General features: G+C 44.2%; 3 protein-coding genes across 8 annotated transcripts in view; all 3 read right to left on the bottom strand.

Annotated features, from left to right (window-relative positions):
• Positions 1–1075, bottom strand: part of LOC110491348 (protein quaking-B) — a 35572-nt gene extending 34497 nt beyond the window's left edge. For 3 of the 6 annotated variants that reach the window (XR_005036439.1, XR_005036438.1, XM_036946128.1), the window contains exon 1: positions 371–1072. Coding sequence is in view for 4 of the 6 variants with exons in the window: in XM_036946128.1 (XP_036802023.1) it covers positions 371–524 (154 nt within the window). In the remaining 2 variants the exon portion in view is untranslated. Of the gene's footprint in view, positions 1–370 lie in introns of all 6 variants that reach the window. The other 3 variants (XM_036946126.1, XM_036946129.1, XM_036946127.1) reach the window with 3 other exon arrangements.
• A 10390-nt stretch (positions 1076–11465) lies between these two features.
• On the bottom strand, positions 11466–21006 carry prph2a (peripherin 2a (retinal degeneration, slow)). The gene is made up of 3 exons (XM_021567349.2): positions 20426–21006; positions 17890–18136; positions 11466–13122 (listed from the first exon to the last, which is right to left on the bottom strand). The coding sequence occupies exons 1-3, from the start codon at positions 21004–21006 to the stop codon at positions 12916–12918; spliced, it is 1035 nt and encodes a 344-aa protein (XP_021423024.1). The 3' UTR covers positions 11466–12915.
• A 1832-nt stretch (positions 21007–22838) lies between these two features.
• Positions 22839–24764, bottom strand: LOC110491347 (tubulin-specific chaperone C). The gene is made up of 2 exons (XM_021564726.2): positions 23742–24764; positions 22839–23606 (listed from the first exon to the last, which is right to left on the bottom strand). Exons 1-2 carry the CDS (start codon positions 24390–24392, stop codon positions 23139–23141), a joined length of 1119 nt encoding a protein of 372 aa, XP_021420401.1. The 5' UTR covers positions 24393–24764; the 3' UTR covers positions 22839–23138.
• Positions 24765–24829: the final 65 nt, after the last annotated feature.

Raw genomic sequence — 24829 nt, 5'->3', positions numbered from 1 at the left:
GGACTCACTAAACACATGCTTCGTTTGTAAATTATATCTGAGTTGTAGCATGCCCCTTGCTATCTGTAAATAAATGTAAAAAACTAGAAAATGTGGCCATCTACTTTGCTTAATATAAGGAATTAGACATTAATTATACTTGTACTTTTACTTTTGATACTTAAGTATATTTAAAACTAAATAATTTCTGACATTTACTCAATAAGTATTTTACTGGGTGACTTTCACTTGAGTAATTTTCTATTAAGGTATCTTTACTTTTACTCAAGAATGACAATTTGCTACTTTTTTTACCACTGCTAATTATAGACCTATCATATTTTTTTGTAAATCTTTACAAATATATATGCATTGTAGCCTAAGCACTTACCTTCGTCTAAGAGCCGCTCCAGGTGAGTGAAGATGCCAGTGAAATTGGGCAGCGAGCTCATCACCTTCCGGTCTGTCATCAACTGCATCAGGTAGTCCGGGCTGGGCCTTGGTCTGGGTCTTTCCCGGACCTGCTCATTCAACTCGCCGACCATTGTCAAACTAACAACTCAAGTTTACCAGCCAAAATCAGGGCTGACGCTCTAGAATGACGCTTAACAACAAAAAAAAGTATAACTTTAAAATAAAAGTATGTCCAAACTGCTTCCTCAAGCCCCAGCCTCCTCCGATTCTGAGATTTGGGCACACACCGCTCAGAAAAGTGGAAAGCAATAACACGATGCGATTTGTAAATATATATATATTTTTTAACTTCGCTGGGTTGGATATGCCTAAAGTTAGTTAGTTAGTGTCCCCCGTTGCTTTAAACTAATTTTCTTCTCCGCAGTTTCAGTCAGATAGGCGTTCCCCAGTAACCGCTCACGCTCTCTCAGTGTCCGCGACACACACTTAGCCACTTGTTTTCTCCGGTTTACGCCTCCTCGCTCATGTCGAGTGTGTTGGTATTCAGACCCTGTCATATGACCACACATCACACTGCAAGAGAAGGAGAAATAAGGAGAGAGAGACCGAACTGGGGAAGGGGGTGGTACCAGAGAGAGCTGCGCGTCCCCGAAGATTGGATTCAGATTTAGAAAATCTATGGAGGAGAGACAGCGTGTTTGTCATCTCGCGTCTGTCTCTGTCTCTCCTCCCCCACATGTCTCTCTCTCTCTCTCTCACACACACACACACACACACACACATAGCGATAGTGCCTTCAGAAAGTATTCGCACCACTTTACTTTTTCCACATGTTGTTGTGTTACAGCCTGAATATAAAATTAAATTGAGATGTTATGTCACTGGCCTACACACAATACCCAGTAGTGTTGTTTTTTGAAATGTTTACATATATATAAAACATTTCAAGCTGAAATGTCTTGAATCGATAAGTATTCACACCCTTTGTTATAGCAAGCTTAAATAAGTTCTGCAGTAACATTTTGCTAAACAAGTCACATAATAAATGCACACTCTGTGTGCAATAATAGTGTTTAACATGCTAAATGACTATCTCATATCTGTACCCCACACATACAATTATCTGTATGGTCACTCAGTCGAGCAGTGAATTTCAAACACAGATTCAACCAAAGACCATGGAGGTTTTCCAATGCCTCACAAAGAAGGGCACCCATTGGTAGATGGGTAAAAAAAAGTAGACATTGAATAGCCCTTTGAGCCCAGTGAATATATTAATTACACTTTGGATGGTGTATCAATACACCCAGTCAATACAAAGATACAGGCATCCTTCCTAACTCAGTTGCCAGAGAGGACGGAAACCGCTCAGGGATTTCACTATGAGGCCAATGGTGATTTAAATACAGTTACAGAGTTTAATGGCTGTGATAGAAGAAAATTGAGGATGGATAAACAATATTGTAGTTACTCCACAATACTAACCTAAATGACAGAATGAAAAGAAGGAAGACAGTACAAGCTGTTAGCAACAAGGCACCAAAGTAACACTGCAAATAACTTGGCAGAGCAATTCACTTTTTGTCCTGAATACAAAGTGTTATGTTTGGGACAAATCCAATACAACAGATTATTTTCAAACATAGTGGTGGCTACATCATGTTATGGGAATGCTTGTAGTCGTTAAGGACTGGGGAGATTTTCAGGATAAAAAAGAAACGGATTGGAACTAAGCACAGGCAAAATCCTAGAGGAAAACCTGGTTCAGTCTGCTTTCCACCAGACACTGGGAGATTAATTCATCTTTCAGCAGGACAATAACTTAAAACACAAGGCCAAATCTACACTGTAGTTGCTTACCAAGAAGACAGTGAATCAAATCAAAACAAATTTTATTGGTCACACACATGGTTAGCAGATGTTATTGCGAGGGTTGCGAAATGCTTGTGCTTCTAGTTCTGACAGTGCAGTAATATCTAACAGCAATCTAACAATTCCACAGCAACTACCTAATACACACACATCTAAGTAAAGGGATGGAATAAGAATATATACATATAAATATATAGATGAGCGATGACCGAGCGGCACAGGCAAGATGCAATAGATGGTATAAAATATAGTATATGAGATGACTAATGAAAGATATGTGAACATGATTACAGTGGCATTATTAAAGTGTCTAGTGATCCATTTATTAAAGTCCTTCCTAAGTCAGTTGAATGTTCCTGATTGGCCGAGTTACAGTTTTGACTTAAATCTGCTTGACCTGAAAATGGTTGTATAGCAAAGATCAACAACCAATTTGACAGAGCTTGAATAATTTTGAAAAGATGAATGGCAAATGTTGCACAATCCAGGTGTGGAAAGCTCTTAGAGACGTACCCAGAAGGATTCACAGCTGTAATCACTTCCAGAAGTGTTTCTACAAACTATTGACTCAACATGTTTTTGCTATGTCATTATGAGGTACTGTGGGTAGCTGGATGACAAAAAAAAATTACATTAATTTTGAATTCAGGCTGTAACACAACAAAATGTGTAATAAGTCAAGGGGTATGAATACTTTTTGAAGGCACTGTATGTCTTACTATACTTGTGAGGACTTTTTGGGGACAATTGATTCCCATTCAAAATCCTATTTTCCCTAACCCTTAATTAACCCTAACCTTAACCCTAACCTTAACCTCCAAACCTAACCACTAACCCCTAACCCTAATTCTAACCCTAAACCTAACCCTTAAGACTAAAATGTCTTTTTTACAAGTGAGGACCGGCAAAATGTCCTCACTTCACTGAATTCTAGTTGTACACACACACACACACACACACATACACACACAAACACACACATACACACAGACTTAGAGGACGAGCTGTGAACAAATTTCCTTTAGATTTGTTTGGGGACTATCTGTTGTTCCATGTAGTGAATCTGTTGTTCAATGTGATTGGATTGGCTGATAGCAGTAACAATGTCAACAATGCTGTTTGTCAATGTTCCTTCAGAGGTTTGCACACCTGTTTTACCTCACTCTCTGTCACTCTGGGGGATCTCTGGATGTGTGTGTGGCATTCAAGTGGTCTCTCTCTCTTCTCTCTCTCTCTCTCTCTCTCTCTCTCTCTCTCTCTCTCTCTCTCACTCTCTCTCTCTCTCACTCTCTCTCTCTCTCTCTCTCTCTCTCACTCTCTCTCTCTCTCACTCTCTCTCTCTCTCTCTCTCTCTCTCTCTCTCTCTCTCTCTCTCTCTCTCACACACACACTTTTCTTTGAATAAAATGCTAAATTAATGTATAGTTTGAATAATAATGCCTTGTTATTGGCAAGGCTGTATGTGTGTGTGTGTTCTGACTCTGTGGACTAGCTGTTCTGACTCCAGTCTTTGTCAGCCACAGCTGTCTCACACTGTTGTCCCACTGTTCACTGCCACCACAGACATGGAGCAGAGAGAATATTCATCTGACACAAACACACACTACACAGACAGAATATTCATCTCAGATTCAGCTCCCCCCCCCCCATCTCCACCCACCAAGCACCACATCTCATTCCTCCAAACAATCAGATGTGTGTATTTAACCTTCAACACAACGATGGTCTTATACGTCTGATGGGGTAGGGGACATTGTGTGTGTGTGTGTGTGTGTGTGTGTGGGTGCATGCATTTGTGCGCCTGTGTGTATATATGTGTGTACTGTATATGTGTGTATGTACAGTTGAAGTCGGAAGTTTACATACACCTTAGCCAAATACATTTAAACTCAGTTTTTCACAATTCCTGACATTTAATCCTAGTAAAAATTCCAGTTAGGATCACCACTTTATTTTAAGAATGTGAAATGTCAGAATAATAGTAGAGTGAATTATTTATTTCAGCTTTTATTTGTTTCATCACATTCCCAGTGGGTCAGAAGTTTACATACACTCAATTAATATTTGGTAGCATTGCCTTTAAACTGTTTAACTTGGGTCAAACGTTTCGGGGAGCCTTCCACAAGCTTCCTACAATAAGTTGGGTGAATTTTGGCCCATTCCTCCTGACATAGCTGGTGTAAATGAGTCAGGTTTGTAGGCCTCCTTGTTCGCACACACTTTTTCAGATCTGCCCACAAATCTTCTATAGGATTGATGTCACGGCTTTGTGATGGCCACTCCAATACCTTGACTTTGTTGTCCTTAAGCCATTTTGCTACAACTTTGGAAGTATGCTTGGGGTCATTGTCCATTTGGAAGACCCATTTGCGAACAAGCTTTATCTTCCTGACTGATGTCTTGAGATGTTGCTTCTATATATCCACATAATTTTCCCTCATCATGATGCCATCATCTTTGTGAAGTGCACCAGTCCCTCTTGCAGCAAAGCACTAACCCACAACATGATGCTGCCACCCCCGTGCTTCACGGTTGGGATGGTGTTCTCCAGCTTGCAAGCCACACCTTTTTCCTCCAAACATAACGATGGTCCTTATGGCCAAATAGTTCCATTTTTGTTTCATCGGACCAGAGGACATTTCTCCAAAAAGTACGATCTTTGTCCACATGTGCAGTTGCAAACCGTCTTCTGGCTTTTTTATGGACATTTTGGAGCAGTGGCTTCTTCCTTGCTGAGCGGCCTTTCAAGTTATGTCGATATAGGACTCGTTTTACTGTGGATATAGATACTTTTGTACACGTGTCCTCCAGCATCTTCACAAGGTCCTTTGCTGTTGTTCCGGGATTGATTTGCACTTTTCACACCAATGTATGTTCATCTCTAGGGTACAGAACGCGTATCCTTCCTGAGCGTTATGACGGCTTCGTGGTCCCATGGTGTTTATACTTGCGTACTATTGTTTGTACAGCTGAATGTGGTACCTTCAGGCGTTTGGAAATTGCTCCCAAGGATGAACCAGACTTGTGGTTGTCTACAATTGTTTTTCTGAGTTCTTTACTGATTTCTTTTAATTTTACAATGATGTCAAGCAAAGAGGCACTGAGTTTGAAGGTAGGCCTTGAAATACATCCACAGGTACACCTCCAATTGACTCAAATTATGTCAATTAGCCTATCAGAAGCTTCTAAAGCCATTACATCATTTTCTGGAATTTTCCAAGCTGTTTAAAGGCACAGTCAACGCAGTGTATGTAAACTTCTGACCCACTGGAATTGTGATACAGTGAATTATAAGTGAAATAATATGTCTAAACAATTGTTGGAAAAATGACTTATGTCATGCACAAAGTAGATATCCTAACCAACCTGCCAAAACTATAGTTTGTTTGCAAGAAATTTGTGGAGTTTTAATGACTCCAACCCAAGTGTATGTAAACTTCTGAATTTAAATGTGCATATGTGTGTGTGTATATGTGTGTGTTTGTTTGTGTGTGTGTGTGTGTGTGTGTGTGTGTGTGTTTGTTATTGGGTGATGTCGTTGTATCAGCCTGGTACGGTGTGATGGGTATTCAGGGCGGGGCCCAAACAATACCCCCTCTCATTAAGACACAAGACACTGACTAGCTACTAAAACATACTCACAGCAGAGGGCTCTCTCTCTCTCTCTAGATGAACATAGTTCAGAAAATGTTTATCTGTGTCTTTGATGGTTACGTGTTTGACCCCAGAGCTCTGGGTTAGAGGTCAAACTATGACATCACTAAACAAAGGACAAAAGTCCAGGGGAATATCAAAGGAGACATTGGGATAGTGATATCTGCTGTAGAATGACAGGATGAGGGAGCAGAGCAGTACCTATCTGCACCAGTAGACTGCAGCAGAGGACAGCTTCTTTGAATTACATCATAATGGGACTCCCTGCAAACAAGCCACTTTGATACAGTTAAGGCCAGAAGTGACTTCTCATGGCAGATTAGGAGATCATTTTCCCTATCCCTAACCCTAAAATTGTATTTCAAAAAAGTATTTCATGATTTTAAACTGAATTTTAGGAATATTGCATGCAGTTTTTACATTAAATTTCAATTGAATTCATTTACATTTTAGTAATTTAGCAGACGATCTTATCCAGAAAGGTTTACAGTTAGTGCATTAATCTTAAAATAGCTAGGTGGGACAACCACACATAGATGTTTACTCAATAAAGGGGGAAAGTGGTGAGGAGGGGGTGCGAAAGGAGGAAGGCTATGAGATTATTAAGATACTCTTTAAGGAAGTAGGGTTTCAGATGTTTTCAGAAGATGGCCAGGGACTCTGCTGTCCTAGCTTCAGGGGGAAATTGGTTACACCATTGGTGTGCCAGGACAGAGAAGAGCTTGGACTGGGCTGAGCGGAGCTGCCCTCCCGTAGGGGTGGAAGGGCCAAGAAATCAGAGGTGGCCTGCTGGTTTTCTGTTCTACCTGATAATAAATTGCATCCACCTGGTGTCCCAGGTCTAAATCTCTCCCTGAATAGAGGGGAACAATGGAGAAAAGCAATGAAACTGGCTTCAAGGTCTAGAGTTGAGTTTGAGGGTTGTAGAGGAGCGAGTCACTGCAGGAGCGAGTGGACAGCGCCAATGACTTGGTGTATAGAGAGAAGAGGAGAGGGCCTAGAACCGACCCCTGGGGGACACCAGTAGTGAGAGTGCGTGGGGCAGACACAGATCCTCTCCACATCACCTGGTAGGAGCGGCCTGCCACATAGGATGCAGTCCATGAGTGTGCAGAGCCTGAGACACCCAGCCCTGCGAGGGTGGAGAGGAGGATCTGATGGTTCACGGTGGATTTAATGGTTCACGGTGAATTGGTCTACACGGACAAGTTCTGGCCTGGTTCAGATCTTATCTGTCGGAAAGATGTCAGTTTGTCTCTGTGAATGGTTTGTCCTCTGACAAATCAACTGTACATTTCGGTGTTCCTCAAGGATCCGTTTTAGGACCACTATTGTTTTCACTGTATATTTTACCTCTTGGGGATGTCATTCGAAAACATAATGTTAACTTTCACTGCTATGCGGATGACACACAGCTGTACATTTCAATGAAACATGGTGAAGCCCCAAAATTGCCCTCGCTAGAAGCATGTGTTTCAGACATAAGGAAGTGGATGGCTGCAAACTTTCTACTTTTAAACTCAAAACAGAGATGCTTGTCTAGGTCACAAGAAACAAAGAGATCTTCTGTTGAATCTGACAATTAATCTTAATGGTTGTACAGTCGTCTCAAATAAAACTGTGAGGGACCTCGGCGTTACTCTGGACCCTGATCCCTCTTTTGAAGAACATATCAAGACCATTTCAAGGACAGCTTTTTTCCATCTACATTGCAAAAATCAGAAACTTTCTGTCCAAAAATGATGCAGAAAAATTAATCCATGCTTTTGTCACTTCTAGGTTAGACTACTGCAATGCTCTACTTTCCGGCTACCCGGATAAAGCACCAAATAAACTTCAGTTAGTGCTAAATACGGCTGCTAGAATCCTGACTAGAACCCAAAAATGAGATCATATTACTCCAGTGCTAGCCTCCCTACACTGGCTTCCTGTCAAGGCAAGGGCTGATTTCAAGGTTTTACTGCTAACCTACAAAGCATTACATGGGCTTGCTCCTACCTATCTCTCTGATTTGGTCCTGCCGTACATACCTACATGTACGCTACGGTCACAAGACGCAGGCCTCCTAATTGTCCCTAGAATTTCTAAGCAAACAGCTGGAGGTAGGGCTTTCTCCTATAGAGCTCCATTTTTATGGAATGGTCTGCCTACCCAAGTAAGAGACGTAAACTCGGTCTCAACCTTTAAGTCTTTACTGAAGACTCATCTCTTCAGTGGGTCATAGGATTGAGTGTAGTCTGGCCCAGGAGTGGGAAGGTGAACGGAAAGGCTCTGGAGCATCAAACCACCCTTGCTGTCTCTGCCTGGCCGGTTCCCCTCTTTCCACTGGGATTCTCTGCCTCTAACCCTATTACAGGGGCTGAGTCACTGGCTTACTGGGGCTCTTTCATACCGTCCCTGGGAGGGGTGCGTCACTTGAGTGGGTTGAGTCACTGATGTGATCCGGGGGTGTCCTCGGATGGGGCCACAGTGTCTCCTGACCCCTCCTGTCTCAGCCTCCAGTATTTATACTGCAGTAGTTTATGTGTCAGGGGGCTAGGGTCAGTTTGTTATATCTGGAGTACTTCTCCTGTCCTATTCGGTGTCCTGTGTGAATTTAAGTGTTCTCTCTCTAATTCTTTATTTCTCTCTTTCTTTCTCTCTCTCAGAGGACCTGAGCTCTAGGACCATGCCTCAGGACTACCTGACATGATGACTCCTTGCTGTCCCCAGTCCACCTGGCCGTGCTGCTGCTCCAGTTTCAACTGTTCTGCCCTATTATGGGGTGGCAGGGTAGCCTAGTGGTTAGAGTGTTGGACTGGTAACCAAAAGGTTGCGAGTTCAAATCCTGAGCTGACAAGGTACAAATCTGTCATTCTGCCCCTGAACAGGCAGTTAACCCACTAGGCCGTCATTGAAAATAAGAATTTGTTCTTAACTGACTTGCCTAGTTAAATAAAGGTAACATTTTTTTAGAAAAATATTATTGGACCATGCTGGTCATATTTGAACATCTTGGCCATGTTCTGTTATAATCTCCACCCGGCACAGCCAGAAGAGGACTGGCTACCCCACATAGCCTGGTTTCTTCCTAGGTTTTGGCCTTTCTAGGGAGTTTTTCCGAGCCACCGTGCTTCTACACCTGCATTGCTTGCTGTTTGGGGTTTTAGGCTGGGTTTCTGTACAGCATGTTGAGAAATCAGCTGATGTACGAAGGGCTATATAAATATATTTGATTTGATTTGATTTGAATTCAATATTCAAATTCAATTTTTGAAATAAGTTTACAAACTATAATTTCAAGTTTACCAAAGTTTAATATAATCAATTTCTCAGATGCATTCAGTTTTAAAATTCAGTTCTCTAAATTCAGTTTTCTCAATTCAGATTCATAACTTCAAAACAACATCCTGGTGCTTTTCCAGCTAGGAAAGGTAGAAGAGAACAGATATAATCTACCGCTCTCTGTGGGAAACAGAAGGTATTGTAATGGACGTCACGATGCTTGCTTAGTGGGTACCGCTTTCCCCTGATTCAGCTCATACCACCCTCCCCTTAGTGACGTAATTCCAGGACTGTATAGTTGTTCTCCAGGCTGTCTAACGATGCTAATCTAAAGCCTCTTTTGGCCTCTTATCTGCTCAGACCTGCTGGTTAACCACAATACCAAAATACCACCTACTGTTGGCCTCTTTACCGCTGCCTGCAGCTACACCAAACACCCACTAACTATCCCTCTGGCCCCACTTACTAGCCAACTCCTCTATCCCTCAAGCCCCCAACTCACAAGTTACCTACCCCACACACCTACTAACTACCCCTCAAGACCTTACTCACTGGCTAACTATCCCTCTGGCCCCCACTTACTAGCCAACTACCCTACCCCTCAAGCCCCCAACTCACAAGTTACCTACCCCACACACCTACTAACTACCCCTCAAGACCTTACTCACTGGCTAACTATCCCTTTGGCCCCACTTACTAGCCAACTACCCTACACACCCACTAACTATCCCTCTGGCCCCACTTACTAGCCAACTACCCTACACACCCACTAACTATCCCTCTGGCCCCCACTTACTAGCCAACTACCCTACACACCCACTAACTTTCCCTCTGGCCCCACTTACTAGCCAACTACCCTACACACGCACTAACTATCCCTCTGGCCCCACTTACTAGCCAACTACCCTACACACCCACTAACTATCCCTCTGGCCCCCACTTACTAGCCAACTACCCTACACACCCACTAACTATCCCTCTGGCCCCACTTACTAGCCAACTACCCTACACACCCACTAACTATCCCTCTGGCCCCCACTTACTAGCCAACTACCCTACACACCCACTAACTATCCCTCTGGCCCCACTTACTAGCCAACTACTCTACACACCCACTAACTATCCCTCTGGCCCCCACTTACTAGCCAACTACCCTACACACCCACTAACTATCCCTCTGGCCCCACTTACTAGCCAACTACCCTACACACCCACTAACTATCCCTCTGGCCCCACTTACTAACCAACTACCCTACACACCCGCTAACTACCCCTCTGGCCCCACTTACTAGCCAACTACCCTACACACCCACTAACTACCCCTCTGGCCCCACTTACTAGCCAACTACCCTACACACCCACTAACTATCCCTCTGGCCCCCACTTACTAGCCAACTACCCTACACACCCACTAACTATCCCTCTGGTCCCACTTACTAGCCAACTACCCTACACACCCGCTAACTACCCCTCAAGCCCCCAACTCACAAGTTAGCTACCCCACACACCTACTAACTACCCCTCAAGACCTTACTCACTGACTAACTACCCCTCAGGCCCCCACGCACTAGCTAGCTACTCCAAACACCCACTAACTAGCCCTCGGGCCCCCACTTACTAGCTAGCTACCCCACACACCTACTAACTACCCTTCAGGCACCCACACACTAGCTAGATACTCCACACACCCACTAACTACCCCCCAAGCCCCAACTCACAACCTCATTATACTTGGTCCTTTACAGTACTATAATAACACCTACTGCTGTTCTGCTCTCTATAGGTCTCCCCTCTGACTTGACCTGGAATCAGAACCTTGATTTGTGGTAAGGATCCTTTGGTAACGTAGTTAATGGCGGATCCTTTGGTAACGTAGGCGGATCCTTTGGTAACGTAGGCAGATCCTTTGGTAACGTAGTTAATGGCGGATCCTTTGGTAACGTAGGCGGATCCTTTGGTCGCTTAACAACTAAAAACACCTAGAATGTTAGAGATCCGAAGTTTAGATTTTTTTTTCATCTAAAGTCACAGAACAAACACGCACACGCACACGCACACACACACACACACGCACATACGCACACACCCTCGTCCTTCAGTCTCCATGTGCAGGGTTGTCCTGTGTCCATGTGAATGCGATAATCTGATGATTACCCTGATCCAATTGGCTAAATGAGGCACCCCGCTGAGTTCCCAGAAGGCATTGCTGTTTGATCTTTGATCAGTCTTAAGTAGAAACAACACAACACCAATATGTCCAACTCTACTTCACAGGGCTAGCTTCTTTATTAACATTTTCATTTACACAATGGCCTCATCATCCTTCTACACAACATACAGAAAGAAAAACAGAAGGATTTCTCATGGCAAAACATTTTCTTTACAGTAAATAAAATAATTTAAATGAATTACACGGTTAAAAAAAAGTTATGTATCAATACTAGACTATTTACAAAGACAACAGTAGCCTGGGAGTTGGTCTGTGAGTGTGTGGGTATGTACAGTAGCTCTTGATAATCCAATAAGAGAATGCTGATTGGACCTGCTGAGTGACCTCACAGAGCAGACGGCTGGGGTCAGAGTTCAGGGGTCAGAGGCCAGGGGTTTAGCTGCCAGTCTCAAATGTCCTCAACTTTGGGGTCACCCCTGGTTCACCCCCGCCACGTCTCCTTTAGCCCCTCACCCCCAAACTTCAACAATATCGGTTAGCATAAAATGGTTCCACCTCTTCCAGCCCAGGAGTCTCCAGCCCTCCTCCCCAAACTTCAACAACATCGGGTTAGGGTGAAATGGATCCACCTCTTCCAGCCCAGGAGTCTCCAGCCCTCCTTCCCAAACTTCAACAACATCGGGTTAGGGTGAAATGGATCCACCTCTTCCAGCCCAGGAGTCTCCAGCCCTCCTCCATCTCTCAAATTAAGTTAGAAATTAAGAACTTTAAAGAGTTGATATCTGGGGTGTTTCAGTCCTTTTCTTTGGAATTTTCTAGGAATTATCTAATAGAAAAAACTGCACTACAGGTGGATCCAAAACATATTTCCTTGGGATATGAATTAACATTTAACCTTTCCACTTTAACGTCCTCTCTGGGAAGGGAAGCGGGTTGCGCCACAACCACCAGCCCCACATTATCCATAAAACACAACATACCTGGTTTCCTGACCTTACTCTTAAAAATGCATTTTCACAGTGCAATGCAAAACATCTGACATTATGCATTTTCATGACACTGGGTGGTGTTTAGTTTTTCCCTCGTTTTATAGAAAATGGGCTAAAAATAAAATATGAAACAGAGCAGAATTATACAGAACGTAAGAAAACTGAAGCAGAGTAGCAAAGCTGGGGTTGGAGGAGAGGTGTGTGTGTATGTGCGTGTGTGTGTGTGTGTGCGTGTGTGTGTGTGTGTGGAAAAGGTATGAGTTTTAGAAAAAGTGTGTATTGTTTGTTAGTCTGTGTGTATTGGAGTGGGGGAGGGCATATTGGAAATTGGTTATAATGTGACTTATACATACATTCATGCATTCGTACATTCAACATATCGTAAGTGCTGACATGTACTCAAGAGTCCATTTGTGTCCATTTCAGTTTTCCCTTCAGATGGACAGTATTGTGTGTGTCGGGCATGTATGTGTGTATTATGTGTGTATTTTGTGTAATATATGCAAAGGAGTTGTTCAATCTGCCTTTCTTCCCCTCGGTGGGAATGTCTCAGTTTGTGTCAATGTGTCTTGTTCAGCTGCCCGTGGCGACACCATCCACTCCGGCCTCGTCCACTGCATTGCCTTTACTCATGGCTTTCATCTTGTCCATGATGTCAGTAAACGTCTCCTTCACTGTCTTCTCCAGGATCCAGCCTTCGCTCTCACACTCTGGGTCCTCTGGGTTGGCCAGGTTAGACAAGGAGGTATTCACGTACTGGAGGCCGATCATCACAATAACCTACAGGGGATAGAGATAGACATATTAGTTACAGTACATCTAGCCTGGGCTAAGACTTACAGCTAGCCTGGGTGAAGCGCTACACCTAGCCTGGGTGAAGAGCTACACCTGGCCTGAGGTAAACACTAGCTTCAGCGACTTGCTCATGTACTGGAAGTGAAAACCCATAACTTAACCTAACCCCACATTAACCAACCTACAGGGGTTGAGAGAGATAGCTATAGCTGTTAGCGCAGGCTGACATGTCTAACAGAAGACACCAATCAGCATTCAGCAACTGAAATATAGCTTTGCTTATGTTCCAAGTCAACACATCAAACCCGTCTGAAACAAAGAGTTAGCTAAAAACAGAGATTCACACTGACAGGGTAAGCAACAACAGGCAACAGCAATCATAAGTTTGCCTCACAGGCATAGGCTAATGTAGTAGCATCTCTGTAGCCCTACAGAACCGAATAAAATACATACCCCATTTCACTACTTTGACACTATCTGCTCCTGCACCATGCCAAAGGCCTGGGAGGACAGGACACCACCACTCAACACACCCTGTAACTCTTCTGAAGTCAAATCTGGTATGCCCAAATAGTTCTCTGCTGCTGCCACCACAACATCTATATTCTGTGATTTTACGTTCCATCTGATAAGCATTTCTATGAACGCTAAGAAGCCAGCCTTAATGAAGCTCAAAACACCCTCTGACACAAATCTATTACTCCATTGACCCATCCTCCTCTACCGTTGACCGATCCTCCTCTACCGTTGACCCATCCTCCTCTACCGTTGACCCATCCTCCTCTACCGTTGACCCATCCTCCTCTACCGTTGACCCATCCTCCTCTACCGTTGACCCATCCTCCTCTACTTTCTTCACTGCCTCAGCATACGACAGCTTCCGCACTACTCTGACTCAGACCACTTCAACCTGCCTCTCTCGCACCGAACACTTCCGATCCCCAACAACATGGGCACCCTTACAGTTGACACACGCAACTTTATCCACCAAAACGACACAATCCTCTGTCCCATGCCCTCCTGCACACTTCCCACATCTTGGAATCTCCCCCCTACACACGGCTGCGACATGAACATAAAAGTTGCATGTGAAACAGTGCAATGGGTTCGGCACAAAAGCTCTAACAAGATAAAAAAAACATTTATTTAACCTTTATTTAACTAGGCAAGTCAGTAAAGAACCAATTCTTATTTCCAATGACAGACAACCGAAGAAACTGACAGAAATCTATTACTCACTGGGATCCTCACCATTGACCCATCCTCCTCTACTTTCTTCACTGCCTCAGCATACAACAACTGCTTTGTTCAGGGGCTGAACGACAGATTTTTACATTGTCAGCTCAGGGATTCGATCCAGCAACCTTTCAATTACTGGCCCAACACTCTAACCACTAAGCTACCTGCCACCCCAACATGACTTTGTTCAGTAGAAACTTTGACTCAAAAGGACTGCGATGACTCCTGTTTCACCACGCTCCCCACCTGGTCTGCGTCGCACCAAACGGCAGTCATCACAAACACCAGGAATTTTCAACTTCAATTGCTCCAGCTTTTGTCAAAAGTAGATTTTTTTTTTTTTTACATTTAAGCTAAGGCTTTTCCAAACTTTAACATAATTCCCCTAACCTGCTACGTTAATTCTCCAAACCTAGTACGAAAAGTCAAATATGATGTTAATTTGACAAAAGCCGGATCCTTTCTAGTATGACCCCTCTGACAAAGCTATAGGTAAGGTAATACCATGGAGACAGTTGCGTAACCATGGCTATTCCAGGTAGGAGATCTCTCGGGTTGTTTTTATCCCTGATAAGCTTCAGCAGATTGAGTCCAAGTCCAGGTTTTCAGGACAAGTTAAGGGAGCAACTGAAGGCAATAAACAACTTCTCTGGTAGAAAACGGTTTATGTGGCATCTATATTAGTCAGAAACATTTATTATTGTGTCAAAATTGACTACAACAAAGTGTAATAGCATCATTTTGGTCATTGAGTCAGTCTTGTCCAAAACTGAGATTTGCAAGATAATTAGGAAAAAATGGTATGTCACAGAATGAAGGGTACCGTAACAGCTTTCCTTGGGTTGGATTTATTTCAACCCTGCCTACAGCTGGAAGCACCCAATTATTTATCAATTCAGATTGCATCTGCACATGGCTCTATCCTAATGACCATGGTCAGTTTGATATGTTTGATATTTGATATCCATATGAGACTCGTTAGGAACCATCAGTAAATTACACAATGTACATGGGACAATACTTTTAAATGTCAATAGCTCCAAATTTCAATGACTTAAAAACCTCAAACCAACTATAAATTGTAGAAATGCATATACAAATATTGAAAGCATTTAACGAAACAACTCGAAGATGTGCAACATGAAAATATTATCCCATTTACATAGAGTAATTATTTGACGTCCCTAACTAGCCCCAGAGATAGGCTATCCAACGTCAAACTAACTTTGACCATTCCAGACCTGAGGCCTATACATAGTTTGAGGAGTTAGGGAGGTAACTTTGGTCAACTCTGAGTTCAACTGGGGATAACTGGTACCTCGAAAATTGCTCACCTTTCAGGCAGGTAAATTCCTGTGGCTACAAATCATTCAGAACTAACCTGCTCAAATATATCCTGAATGAAGTGTCTGAGCTGCGAGTTGAGGACCAATGAAATTAGATTCCCTCCCTCTCGCAAAGATTGCATCATCCCTTTCATTTGAGGAACATGACTGATTCAATATTTTATTAATAAAAAAATGTGTGTTCAAAAAAAGTTACATTAAAATACCTATCACATTACACATTTAGTAATGACAGAATACATTTTAAACTTTGCACAGAAACTTTTGCTTTTATTGATAAGTGTGGGGAAAAAAGTGCTTGTGCATTGACAAGCATGCCAAAGATGGCATTAACAATCAATAAAGACTTCAACAAGCCTATTTCACGCCATAGCCTGCTGAATATGCAAGATAACTTTTCTTTCAATTTGATTTAGGCACAATTGAAAATGTGGCACTGACTCGCCATTACATTGGTGTTTCAGCATTGTCTCAATGAAGAGTTCGGTGTTCGACTAGCCACATACGACATAAGACATACGACATACGACATAAGCCTGCTAGAGTTAGCGGCGGGCGGACAAGCAATATCCACGTCGGAGTACGAATGAAGCATGAGCTGGACTGTGAAGCTAACTGAAGCTGGCTAGCATTAGAAAATTATAAGTAGATCTAGCTTAATCATAGTATACCCCTCTGGTCAGATTGTTTCAAGTTATCTGGAAAGGTGAGTGACTGTAACTGTGCACGGTTTTGGCCGAGTGAAAGTGCAAACGCTTCCCACGTTTGAACACACACTTCCGAGACACCCACATCAAAGCCTCCAAGACCCAAATCTCGCTCTCAGTTGCACTTCCTAATGAGGAGAATTTAAAACCAAAGCTGAAGCAAGTTCAGGTATTTTATTGGTTTGTTTGGAGTGAAAGCCTGCATCCATATGGCCCACAAGAAGACCACTAAAGAGTTACCAGCCATGTGCACTACCACTGTAAGCCTGCCTCTATGTGTGTGTCTGTGTTTACCATTGTAAACCTGGCAGGTGTGTGTCTATGTTTACCATTGTAAACCTGGCAGGTGTGTGTCTACCATTGTAAACCTGGCAGGTGTGTGTCTATGTTTACCATTGTAAACCTGGCAGGTGTGTGTCTATGTTTACCATTGTAAATCTGGCAGGTGTGTGTCTGTGTTTATCATTGTAAACCTGGCAGGTGTGTGTCTGTGTTTATCATTGTAAACCTGGCAGGTGTGTGTCTGTGTTTATCATTGTAAACCTGGCAGGTGTGTGTCTATGTTTATGTAACAGTATAACTTTAGTCCGTCCCCTCGCCCAACCCGGGCTCGAATCAGAGACCCTCTGCACACATCAACAACTGACACCCACGAAGCATCGTTACCCATCGCTCCACAAAGGCCGCGGCCCTTGCAGAGGGTAACCAAGGGGAACCACTACTTCAAGGTCTCAGAGCAAGTGACGTCACCGATTGAAACACTATTAGCGTGCACCACCGCTAACTAGCTAGCCATTTCACATCCGTTACACTTATCATTGTAAACCTGGCAGGTGTGTGTCTATGTTTACCATTGTAAACCTGGCAAGTGTATGCCTGTGTGTACCGTTGCAAACCTGGCAGTCATGTGTCTGTGTGTACCGTTGTAAACCTGGCAGGTGTGTGTCTGTGTGTACCTCTGTAAACCTGGCAGGTGATGGCGTCCCTACAGCAGAGAGCAGGAGGCGTAGAAGCAGGTATCATGACTAATGCAGGAGGTTGGGGTGGAGGAGATGGAGGTGGAGGGGGGTGGTGGAAGGAGGAGGTGGAGGTGTAGGGAGCTGGTGGAGTTCGTGGGGGGGAGGTGTAGGGAGGGGAGGAAAGTGTGTGGAGGTGGTGGGGGGAGATGAGGGAAGTGGAGGGAGGTGGTAGGTGGTGGAGGAGATGGAGGAAGGTGTAAGTGGTGGAGGAGGTGAGGGAGGTGGAGGGAGGTGTGGAAATGTACATTGAGAGTACAGGAGGACACCATGCCAGGAATTCTGGATCTAGCCAGGCATCTGGGGCATCTTTGTCAACTCTCAGTTAAAACTTCATCACAAAAAACACCCCATGCCTTTTAACAAGCGAGTGAAAGGGAGTATTTGGTCAAACTTTATTTGGATAGTCCATCTGTAGATGCTCTACAGACTATATTTTCTTACCTCCAGAATAGTGACAAGCAGCACCAGGGCTCCTATGCTGTTCATCATGCCTCCGTAGTAGGAAATCAGAGCGTCGCGGCAGCCCCGTTTCCAGATGTTCAGGTCCTCGGTGTGGTGGTCATAGGAGTAGTGGGCCGTGTTGTTGGTCACCTGGTACTGGATGCAGGGCCGCGGGGAGCCGGGGTTACAGCAGCTGAATGGAACAGCATCCATCAGGTACTTCCCATCCACGTTGCTGCCGATACGACTGGGGGGTGAAATGGCAAAGAGCAGAGGTTAAAGTTTCATGGCTTAGGGACAGTGTATTGTGTGTTAGGGTCAAGGTCTTATGGGGTTAGGGGAGTGAAAAGTTAGCCTCCACCAAGTACTTTCCATACTCATTAGTGCTTAAATGACTGGGGGTCAGAGGGCAAAGGGCAGATGTCATGGTCAGGGTAATATATAAAAAGCCCTACCCAATCCATCCATCATAACGCACTGTAAGTGTGATGAAGTCCTAGTGAACTACCAGTATTTAGAAAGGTAGTATTAGGTTGAAATACCTGACACAACCCTGACACAACCCTGACACAACCCTGACACAACCCTGACACAACCCTGACACAACCCTGACACAACCTGACACAACCCTGACACAACCTGACACAACCCTGACACAACCCTGACACAACCCTGACACAACCCTGACACAACCCTGACACAACCCTGACACAACCCTGACACAACCCTGACACAACCCTGACACAACCTGACACAACCCTGACACAACCTGACACAACCCTGACACAACCCTGACACAACCCTGACACTGCTTTTACGTGCTCTTTCCATGACAAAGGGTTTGCAGTGCTTGCATAGTTTCTGACAGAGCTGAAATCTGTCCACATTGTACCTGGTAAAGAGAGGATCACGAAGCTCTATCAGTCACATGCTGTTTGAATGGGATTAACCCCGTTTGCCCCTCTCTACTGGGAACACTCTGCTCTCCTCACATTGGATTTGGGAAGAAACAGTGCAAACGAATACTGTCACTTGCTTTCCAAAAAAAGGTGCATGAGCCAAAGGAGAATGAAGAATGAACTCTGCTTACATTGGGAAGGAACTATGATACTTTCACTACATCTCGGTCTCCAACACAAACAGATGAGCACACTGAAGATGAGAAAAACATTCAGCAACTCTCATTGAACACACGTCCTCATTGGTAAGACATCTATCTGCCACGGACTCAGAAATTACAACAAAGGATTGTGGAGGATAATGATGCACACGACTTACAAAGGATCTCTCTCAGAATGACTTTCCCCCACTACACTGAGAAGGCATTTCAGAGGATGTATTGAAATTCAATTCATAAATTGATGGTTGAGCCATTACTTCAAATGATGATGAATTGCCTAAATGGAATTAGTCTGCATACTAACTAATCGATGGCTGGATATACAGTAGTAGCTAGTTAACCTAGTTGTGGCTTGTCAACATAGTTATAGTTGACAGGTAATCAATCAAGCAGTTTGTTGATCGTCTGAGTAGATGATCCCCATAAGGTGAGACTGACTGGACTGGACGTGACAGCAGTAATCTCTCTGATTCTGTAGCAGGGAGCGTGCATTTGGCCTTTGGGTGGTCTGGCGGTAGGGTTTCAACTGTGATTGACAGTTGTAGGGCAGTTCTAAATTAGAGTCATGCAAAGAGTAGTCTGATGGGATCAGAGATGAGAGAGTGACAGGGATATGAATAATTTCCAGTCATTCCCAACAACAAGGACATAGAATAACACTCTGTTGGGAATACTGAAAATGCTTGATAACGCTGACACTCTAGACAGGTCCGATCTTCCGAATGAGTTGTATTAAAGTAGGGTTGGAGCCACTAAGAACTCACAGACTCACAACACACACACACACACACACACACACACATTCACGCATACACATGGGTGCATGTACGCCACTTACTTCCCCTTTAGACGACCACAACTACACACTTGATATCACTTACACTGAAAACCAAAACTTGAAACACATGAATCCATACACACCTTACACCAGACACACTGCAAAACAGACCCCGGAATCATTCCCTTTCAACTCTCACAGACTGAATCTCCTTCCCTAAGCCAGACACTGTTCAGTAATCCTTTAAACAAACCCACATGCACACACCACCATCACCACCTCTAACACTAAAATCTAAAATCCACTGACCCTGTAATCCCTCCTTAACCTTATAACAAAAAGTGGCCCTTTTATATGACTTAGTCCCCCCCTCCTCGCACCTGCAATCCCTTTATACTGAACACCCTTTAAGAACAGTGGACCCCCCCCCCCCCCCCCCCCCCCCCCATAAACTAACTCTACAATCTCCATTCATACCATTTGTTGGTGTGGGCCTATTATAGAGTCATCTTATTTAAAATAAAAAACGTACATCACTATGTTTAACACTGATCTAAGGTCAGTTTTGCATTATTACCTCCTAATGGTTAGGGATCTTTAGAACTGATCCTAGATCTGTTGCTAATATCATGACTCACTCTTTTACTTCCTTGGCACTGAAGTCCAGGTAGCGATTGCTGACCCACTGGATCTCGAACCAGTCCCTGAAGTTGTTGTTGCCGCAGCAACGGAACTCCATCTGCATCTGGTCCAGGGTTCTCTTCATGTAGCAGCGTCCCGGCGTGTCTGTGTCCTTGTAGAACTTCAGGGCGTTCTTCAGGCCCTCGGCCAGCGTGAACTGGAGAGGGATCCTCATAAGGAAGCAGAGGAGAGCCGTCAGCACCAGGAGACAGTTGAAAACCACACAGGAGACTAGGAAGGGTTTGAGCATAGGCTTCCACCTGGAGAACTTGCTGGGGTCCAGGGAGTCATAGCAGATCTTGCCTCCCATGGCATTGATCCCACAGGCCAGCAGCCCCACGCCGATTAGTAGGTTAGGAACGAAGTGGCTCTCGTTGTTGTCCATCATCTCTGAGCGCTTACGCAGCTCGATCTTAAAGAACAGACCCATGCTGAAGACCAGCACGCCTGCCATCACTGAGAACCAGTACATCAGCCATACGAACTGGGCCAGTTTCACCCGCTTCTTCAGGTCAAACTTGACCTTCATTAGTGCCATGGTGGCAATTTAGGGAGATTCCTAAAATGAAAATACACTACTGAGATGAGATATAGCTCTAATGTCTGAAGGTCTGGTCCTTCTTTTGGATGTCCCAGGCAGCAGAGTTTCAGCAGGGCAGGAGTGTCAGCTCAGCCAAAGATCTGTAATCCATCCCAGAGAGAAGGAGAGGTAAGGAAAGAGGAGTGCTGTTATTACTTCAGGGCCCTTTCCTCTCCCATAATGGCAGGACCCTAAATAGAAAACTCACCAAACTCACCCAGACGGATGACAGAACACAGGGTCACACTTTTCCCACTTTTCCCCCTTGCCCCTGTCCCAAACTTTCCCTCCAAAAATGTCAAAATCAACAGGTGAGGCTAATTGTGATGTCCCTTTCACTGGCTGGAGGAGGATTGAGGAAGATCCTCCCGATTCCAGCCAGAGGGGAGGTGCGTCATGATAATTCCCTGTAAGCAGTCTGATCCCATTTACAGAAATCCCTCTCCAGAAGATGAGCCAGGCCGTAAACTGCTGCCAGGATACATAATTGGTTTGAATGCTCACATGGTCCACGGTCGCCCCGATCGAACGCACCGGGGGCCGGAAACGAGGACAGTAAGTGGTTAACAGAGAGCCGGTAGGTGGAACTAAGACGTGCTGCGATGTTGACATGGGTCCCTTGGTTCAGACGAGGCAGGATGTTTGCAGTGTAGAGTCAGTGAGACGATTCAATAAAAACAACCAAAAAACCTGTAAGCCCCTCACAGACAAACAGGCTCTGGAAGAATGGATCCTTAGAGTAACTCCTACAACAGTCTCCCCATGACCCACTTAGTTACACCTGCATTCAGCAGCCAACATAAACAACCTGGCAGTCTCTCATCAGAGGGGTCTACTACAAAGCAGGATCAGATAAATTTGATCAACAACCAGAAAGAACTATTGCTTTTCTGGTTCATTAAGAAAGCTAAACTGAGATGTTTTTTGGGCTGTTAAGACAATTAAACCATGCCCATTTCTAGCTTATATTTCTAAAAAAAAAAAAAAAAGTTATTTCAGAGTGATAAGGCAAGTTCGCTAGCTAACTCATTGACCCTGCATTGTAATATACCCCGCTGTAGTAAGGAAGCAGGCAGATTTAACTATGAAGGTGTTTGTGTCTGGAATGAATGAACTGTGTAATGCTTCTGGCAGTTTGGTGGACCAACAACTAACTTCTAAAGGAGGCCTCTTCATTGCACAGCAAAGCTAGGATTGTGATGTGTAAACTATATAAGAGAAGGGAGATGTGTGTGGTTATGTGAGTGTCAGTGCATTCAATCAACTACATGATGGCAGGTGCACATGTGAGCTGCACAGTTACACACAACAGGCCAGCAGACCTGATATGACATCTTCAGAAGTTGGCAAAACTTATGAGAGAAACCAGAGGAACATACTGGCGTTAGAGTAGCTGAGGGCAGAGATCAGCACTGTCATTGGTACAGTATGATTATAACCTCTACTACATGTCAGATTTCTCTGGGAAAAGTGGGGACAGGATGTGGAAAAGGGAAGAAACAGTTAGAGACGGTTTTCCATACACAGATTAGGCCCGGTCCTAGACTAAACACATTCAATGGAGATTCCCTATTGAACTTGCTTTTTAGTCCAGAACTAGGCTTAATACGCATCCCGGAAAACCACCCCAAACTGTTTCAGTCATATATTTAATGTACCATTAAAAGACAAACTGACAGATTTATTGGTTTGTCAACCAAACCCTTTATTTACATCTTCACTAACACTCACCAAGACCACTTCCACAGATGAGAGAACAGTGAAAGAAATGCATGTTGTAAATATAGATATTTTTTTTACAAACTAAGGTGGTCCTTTCTGAATAAATGAACATGTAACAAACTGTGTTAGTGACATTACCTGTGGTTAACGTTCTAATTGTACTGCTCAGAGTAGGGTAGTGAGAAAGCAGCAATGAGTAAACACACACATAAAATAAATATATAAAGGATATATATATATATAAAATACACATACAGTCAACCCTGTCAGGACATCAGGACTGAGTGATTGTTGAAGTCAACAACATAAATTCTAGAAAATAAGAAAACACTTCATTTGTTTGATTGACAGGCTCTTTATTTATGTCTCTAGGAGTCCCATTCAGTTCTTCTCTCAGCTTCTGGGATGACACACCAGTTAGGTGATTGGGTCCCTATGGCCAGCCAGTTAAAATCATCCACCTGGTTCCAGTTGTTCCTCTCCCGGTCCAGACCAGACACCTTAAAGTCCAGGTCCAGACCTGGGTAGGACCAGGCAAAGGGGGCGAAGCGCACCCCTTGGCAGTCCTCTATGATGGCGCGGCTGGTGACATGCAGATAGACCTGTGTGTCAGTAGTGTGGTGAGTCCGTAGCTGCTGGCAGGGGAAGGAGAGGGTGCTGCCGGTGCAGTGGTCGACGAATACAGAGCTGGAGACCGGCCCAGAGAAGATCTCACAGTTCTGGACGTGTTTGATGTGGACGGTGCTTGGGGATCCCAGGAGTCTGACCTTGCAATTGGTCAGGTGGGTCAGGAGAACATCCTGTTGTTTGATCTCCTCCGCTGTCTTGGTCAGCACCTGCCAAAGACAAACAGTGGTCATCAGACATTTAAACTACATACCTTCAAAGAGTAGAATCTACAGCACAGTTGATTAGAGACAAGCGTTCTCATAAGAAATGATTTAATGAATCGTGTTATGTTAGGGGCTTACCTGGGACTCAAAGTGGGAGAAGCCGCACTGCTCTGGGGGGCTTATGGCTCCATCCACTTTAATTCGGCCAGAATCCTTAGGCGTTACAGGTGACGCTGGTTCCGCGACAGGTGGATCTACTTTGGGTGTATTTGCTGCACGCGACCTAAAGGCGAACTTCTTCTTGGGGAGAATCTCATCTCTCTTCTCGGCCAGAGAGTTATGTAGTTTCTGGAGCGCCATCTGTGCCTGTCTCAGCTCGTACTGCGGTAAAAACACCATGCTGTCGTTTAGAAACTTCTGGAGCTGTTGTGTTTTAGTAGTCACCTCCTCCAAGGTTTTGGTGGCCAGGACACGGTCAGTAGCCTCCGAGCAACCAGCCAGTAACTTCTCGATAGCCGCCCTTTCGCTGCCGAACGTCGCGGTGAAGAACCCGCTCTTCTCCTCCGTGACAGACTGGCTCTTTTTCACCTCTTTCTTTCTCTCCACGTCCTCGAGCCTATCCTGTTCCCGTTTCAGCATCCCCTCGGGGATCTTCACGCGTAACTCACTAGGCCCAGAGTCCCCGTTTCCCTGACAAATACCACTCTCCACATCCATATTCTCGTTTATGTTGTTGTATCGGCACATGCGGAAGAGATAATGTCGCTTCGTAACAAACGGCATTCTCATTGGATAAATCCCTCCCCTCTTGTGGCTATACTGTCACTTAATTGGTGGGTTATGGAACGGCGTTTCTTACGTTTTCCCCACTCTCACCTAGACCCAAAAGTCCACAGTGCCCATTTCTGCAACCCATAACAAATATCCATCTATAATGTTTCCCATGTTCTATCGTGCCCTACTGCGAAAACAAATGGAAGGATTCCTGGGTTTTAAATCGAGGCGAATATAAAATTAATCTCAGTATAGTTAAAGAGTATATCTGGGACCACCTTCACAGTAGATGTAGAAGAGTGTATTTATTCCTCAATGTCACACACACCTCACTTTCATATGCAGTAACATTGTATTATTCTGCAGGGAGGAATAACTTCACTCGTCAAAAGGAGACAGCTGTAACTGTTTTCAATAATATGAAATATATGGAATAAAATAGGCCTACGTGA

This window comes from Oncorhynchus mykiss, chromosome 16 (assembly GCF_013265735.2).
Source record: "Oncorhynchus mykiss isolate Arlee chromosome 16, USDA_OmykA_1.1, whole genome shotgun sequence".
NCBI classification, from domain to species: Eukaryota; Metazoa; Chordata; class Actinopteri; order Salmoniformes; family Salmonidae; genus Oncorhynchus; species Oncorhynchus mykiss.
This window is presented reverse-complemented; position numbering and strand designations above follow the sequence as displayed.

What these genes read in the sequence shown, in the direction of transcription:
- prph2a (XM_021567349.2), bottom strand. Translation starts at nt 21,006, where the DNA reads ATGGCACTAATGAAGGTCAAGTTTGACCTGAAGAAGCGGGTGAAACTG. An exon ending in AGTGCCAAGGAAGTAAAAGA is followed by an intron (nt 18,137 to 20,425) that starts GTGAGTCATGAT and finishes TTCACCCCCCAG; the next exon opens with TCGTATCGGCAGCAACGTGG. An exon ending in TGCTTGTCACTATTCTGGAG is followed by an intron (nt 13,123 to 17,889) that starts GTAAGAAAATAT and finishes TATCCCCTGTAG; the next exon opens with GTTATTGTGATGATCGGCCT.
- LOC110491347 (XM_021564726.2), bottom strand. Translation starts at nt 24,392, where the DNA reads ATGAGAATGCCGTTTGTTACGAAGCGACATTATCTCTTCCGCATGTGC. An exon ending in TCTCCCACTTTGAGTCCCAG is followed by an intron (nt 23,607 to 23,741) that starts GTAAGCCCCTAA and finishes TGTCTTTGGCAG; the next exon opens with GTGCTGACCAAGACAGCGGA.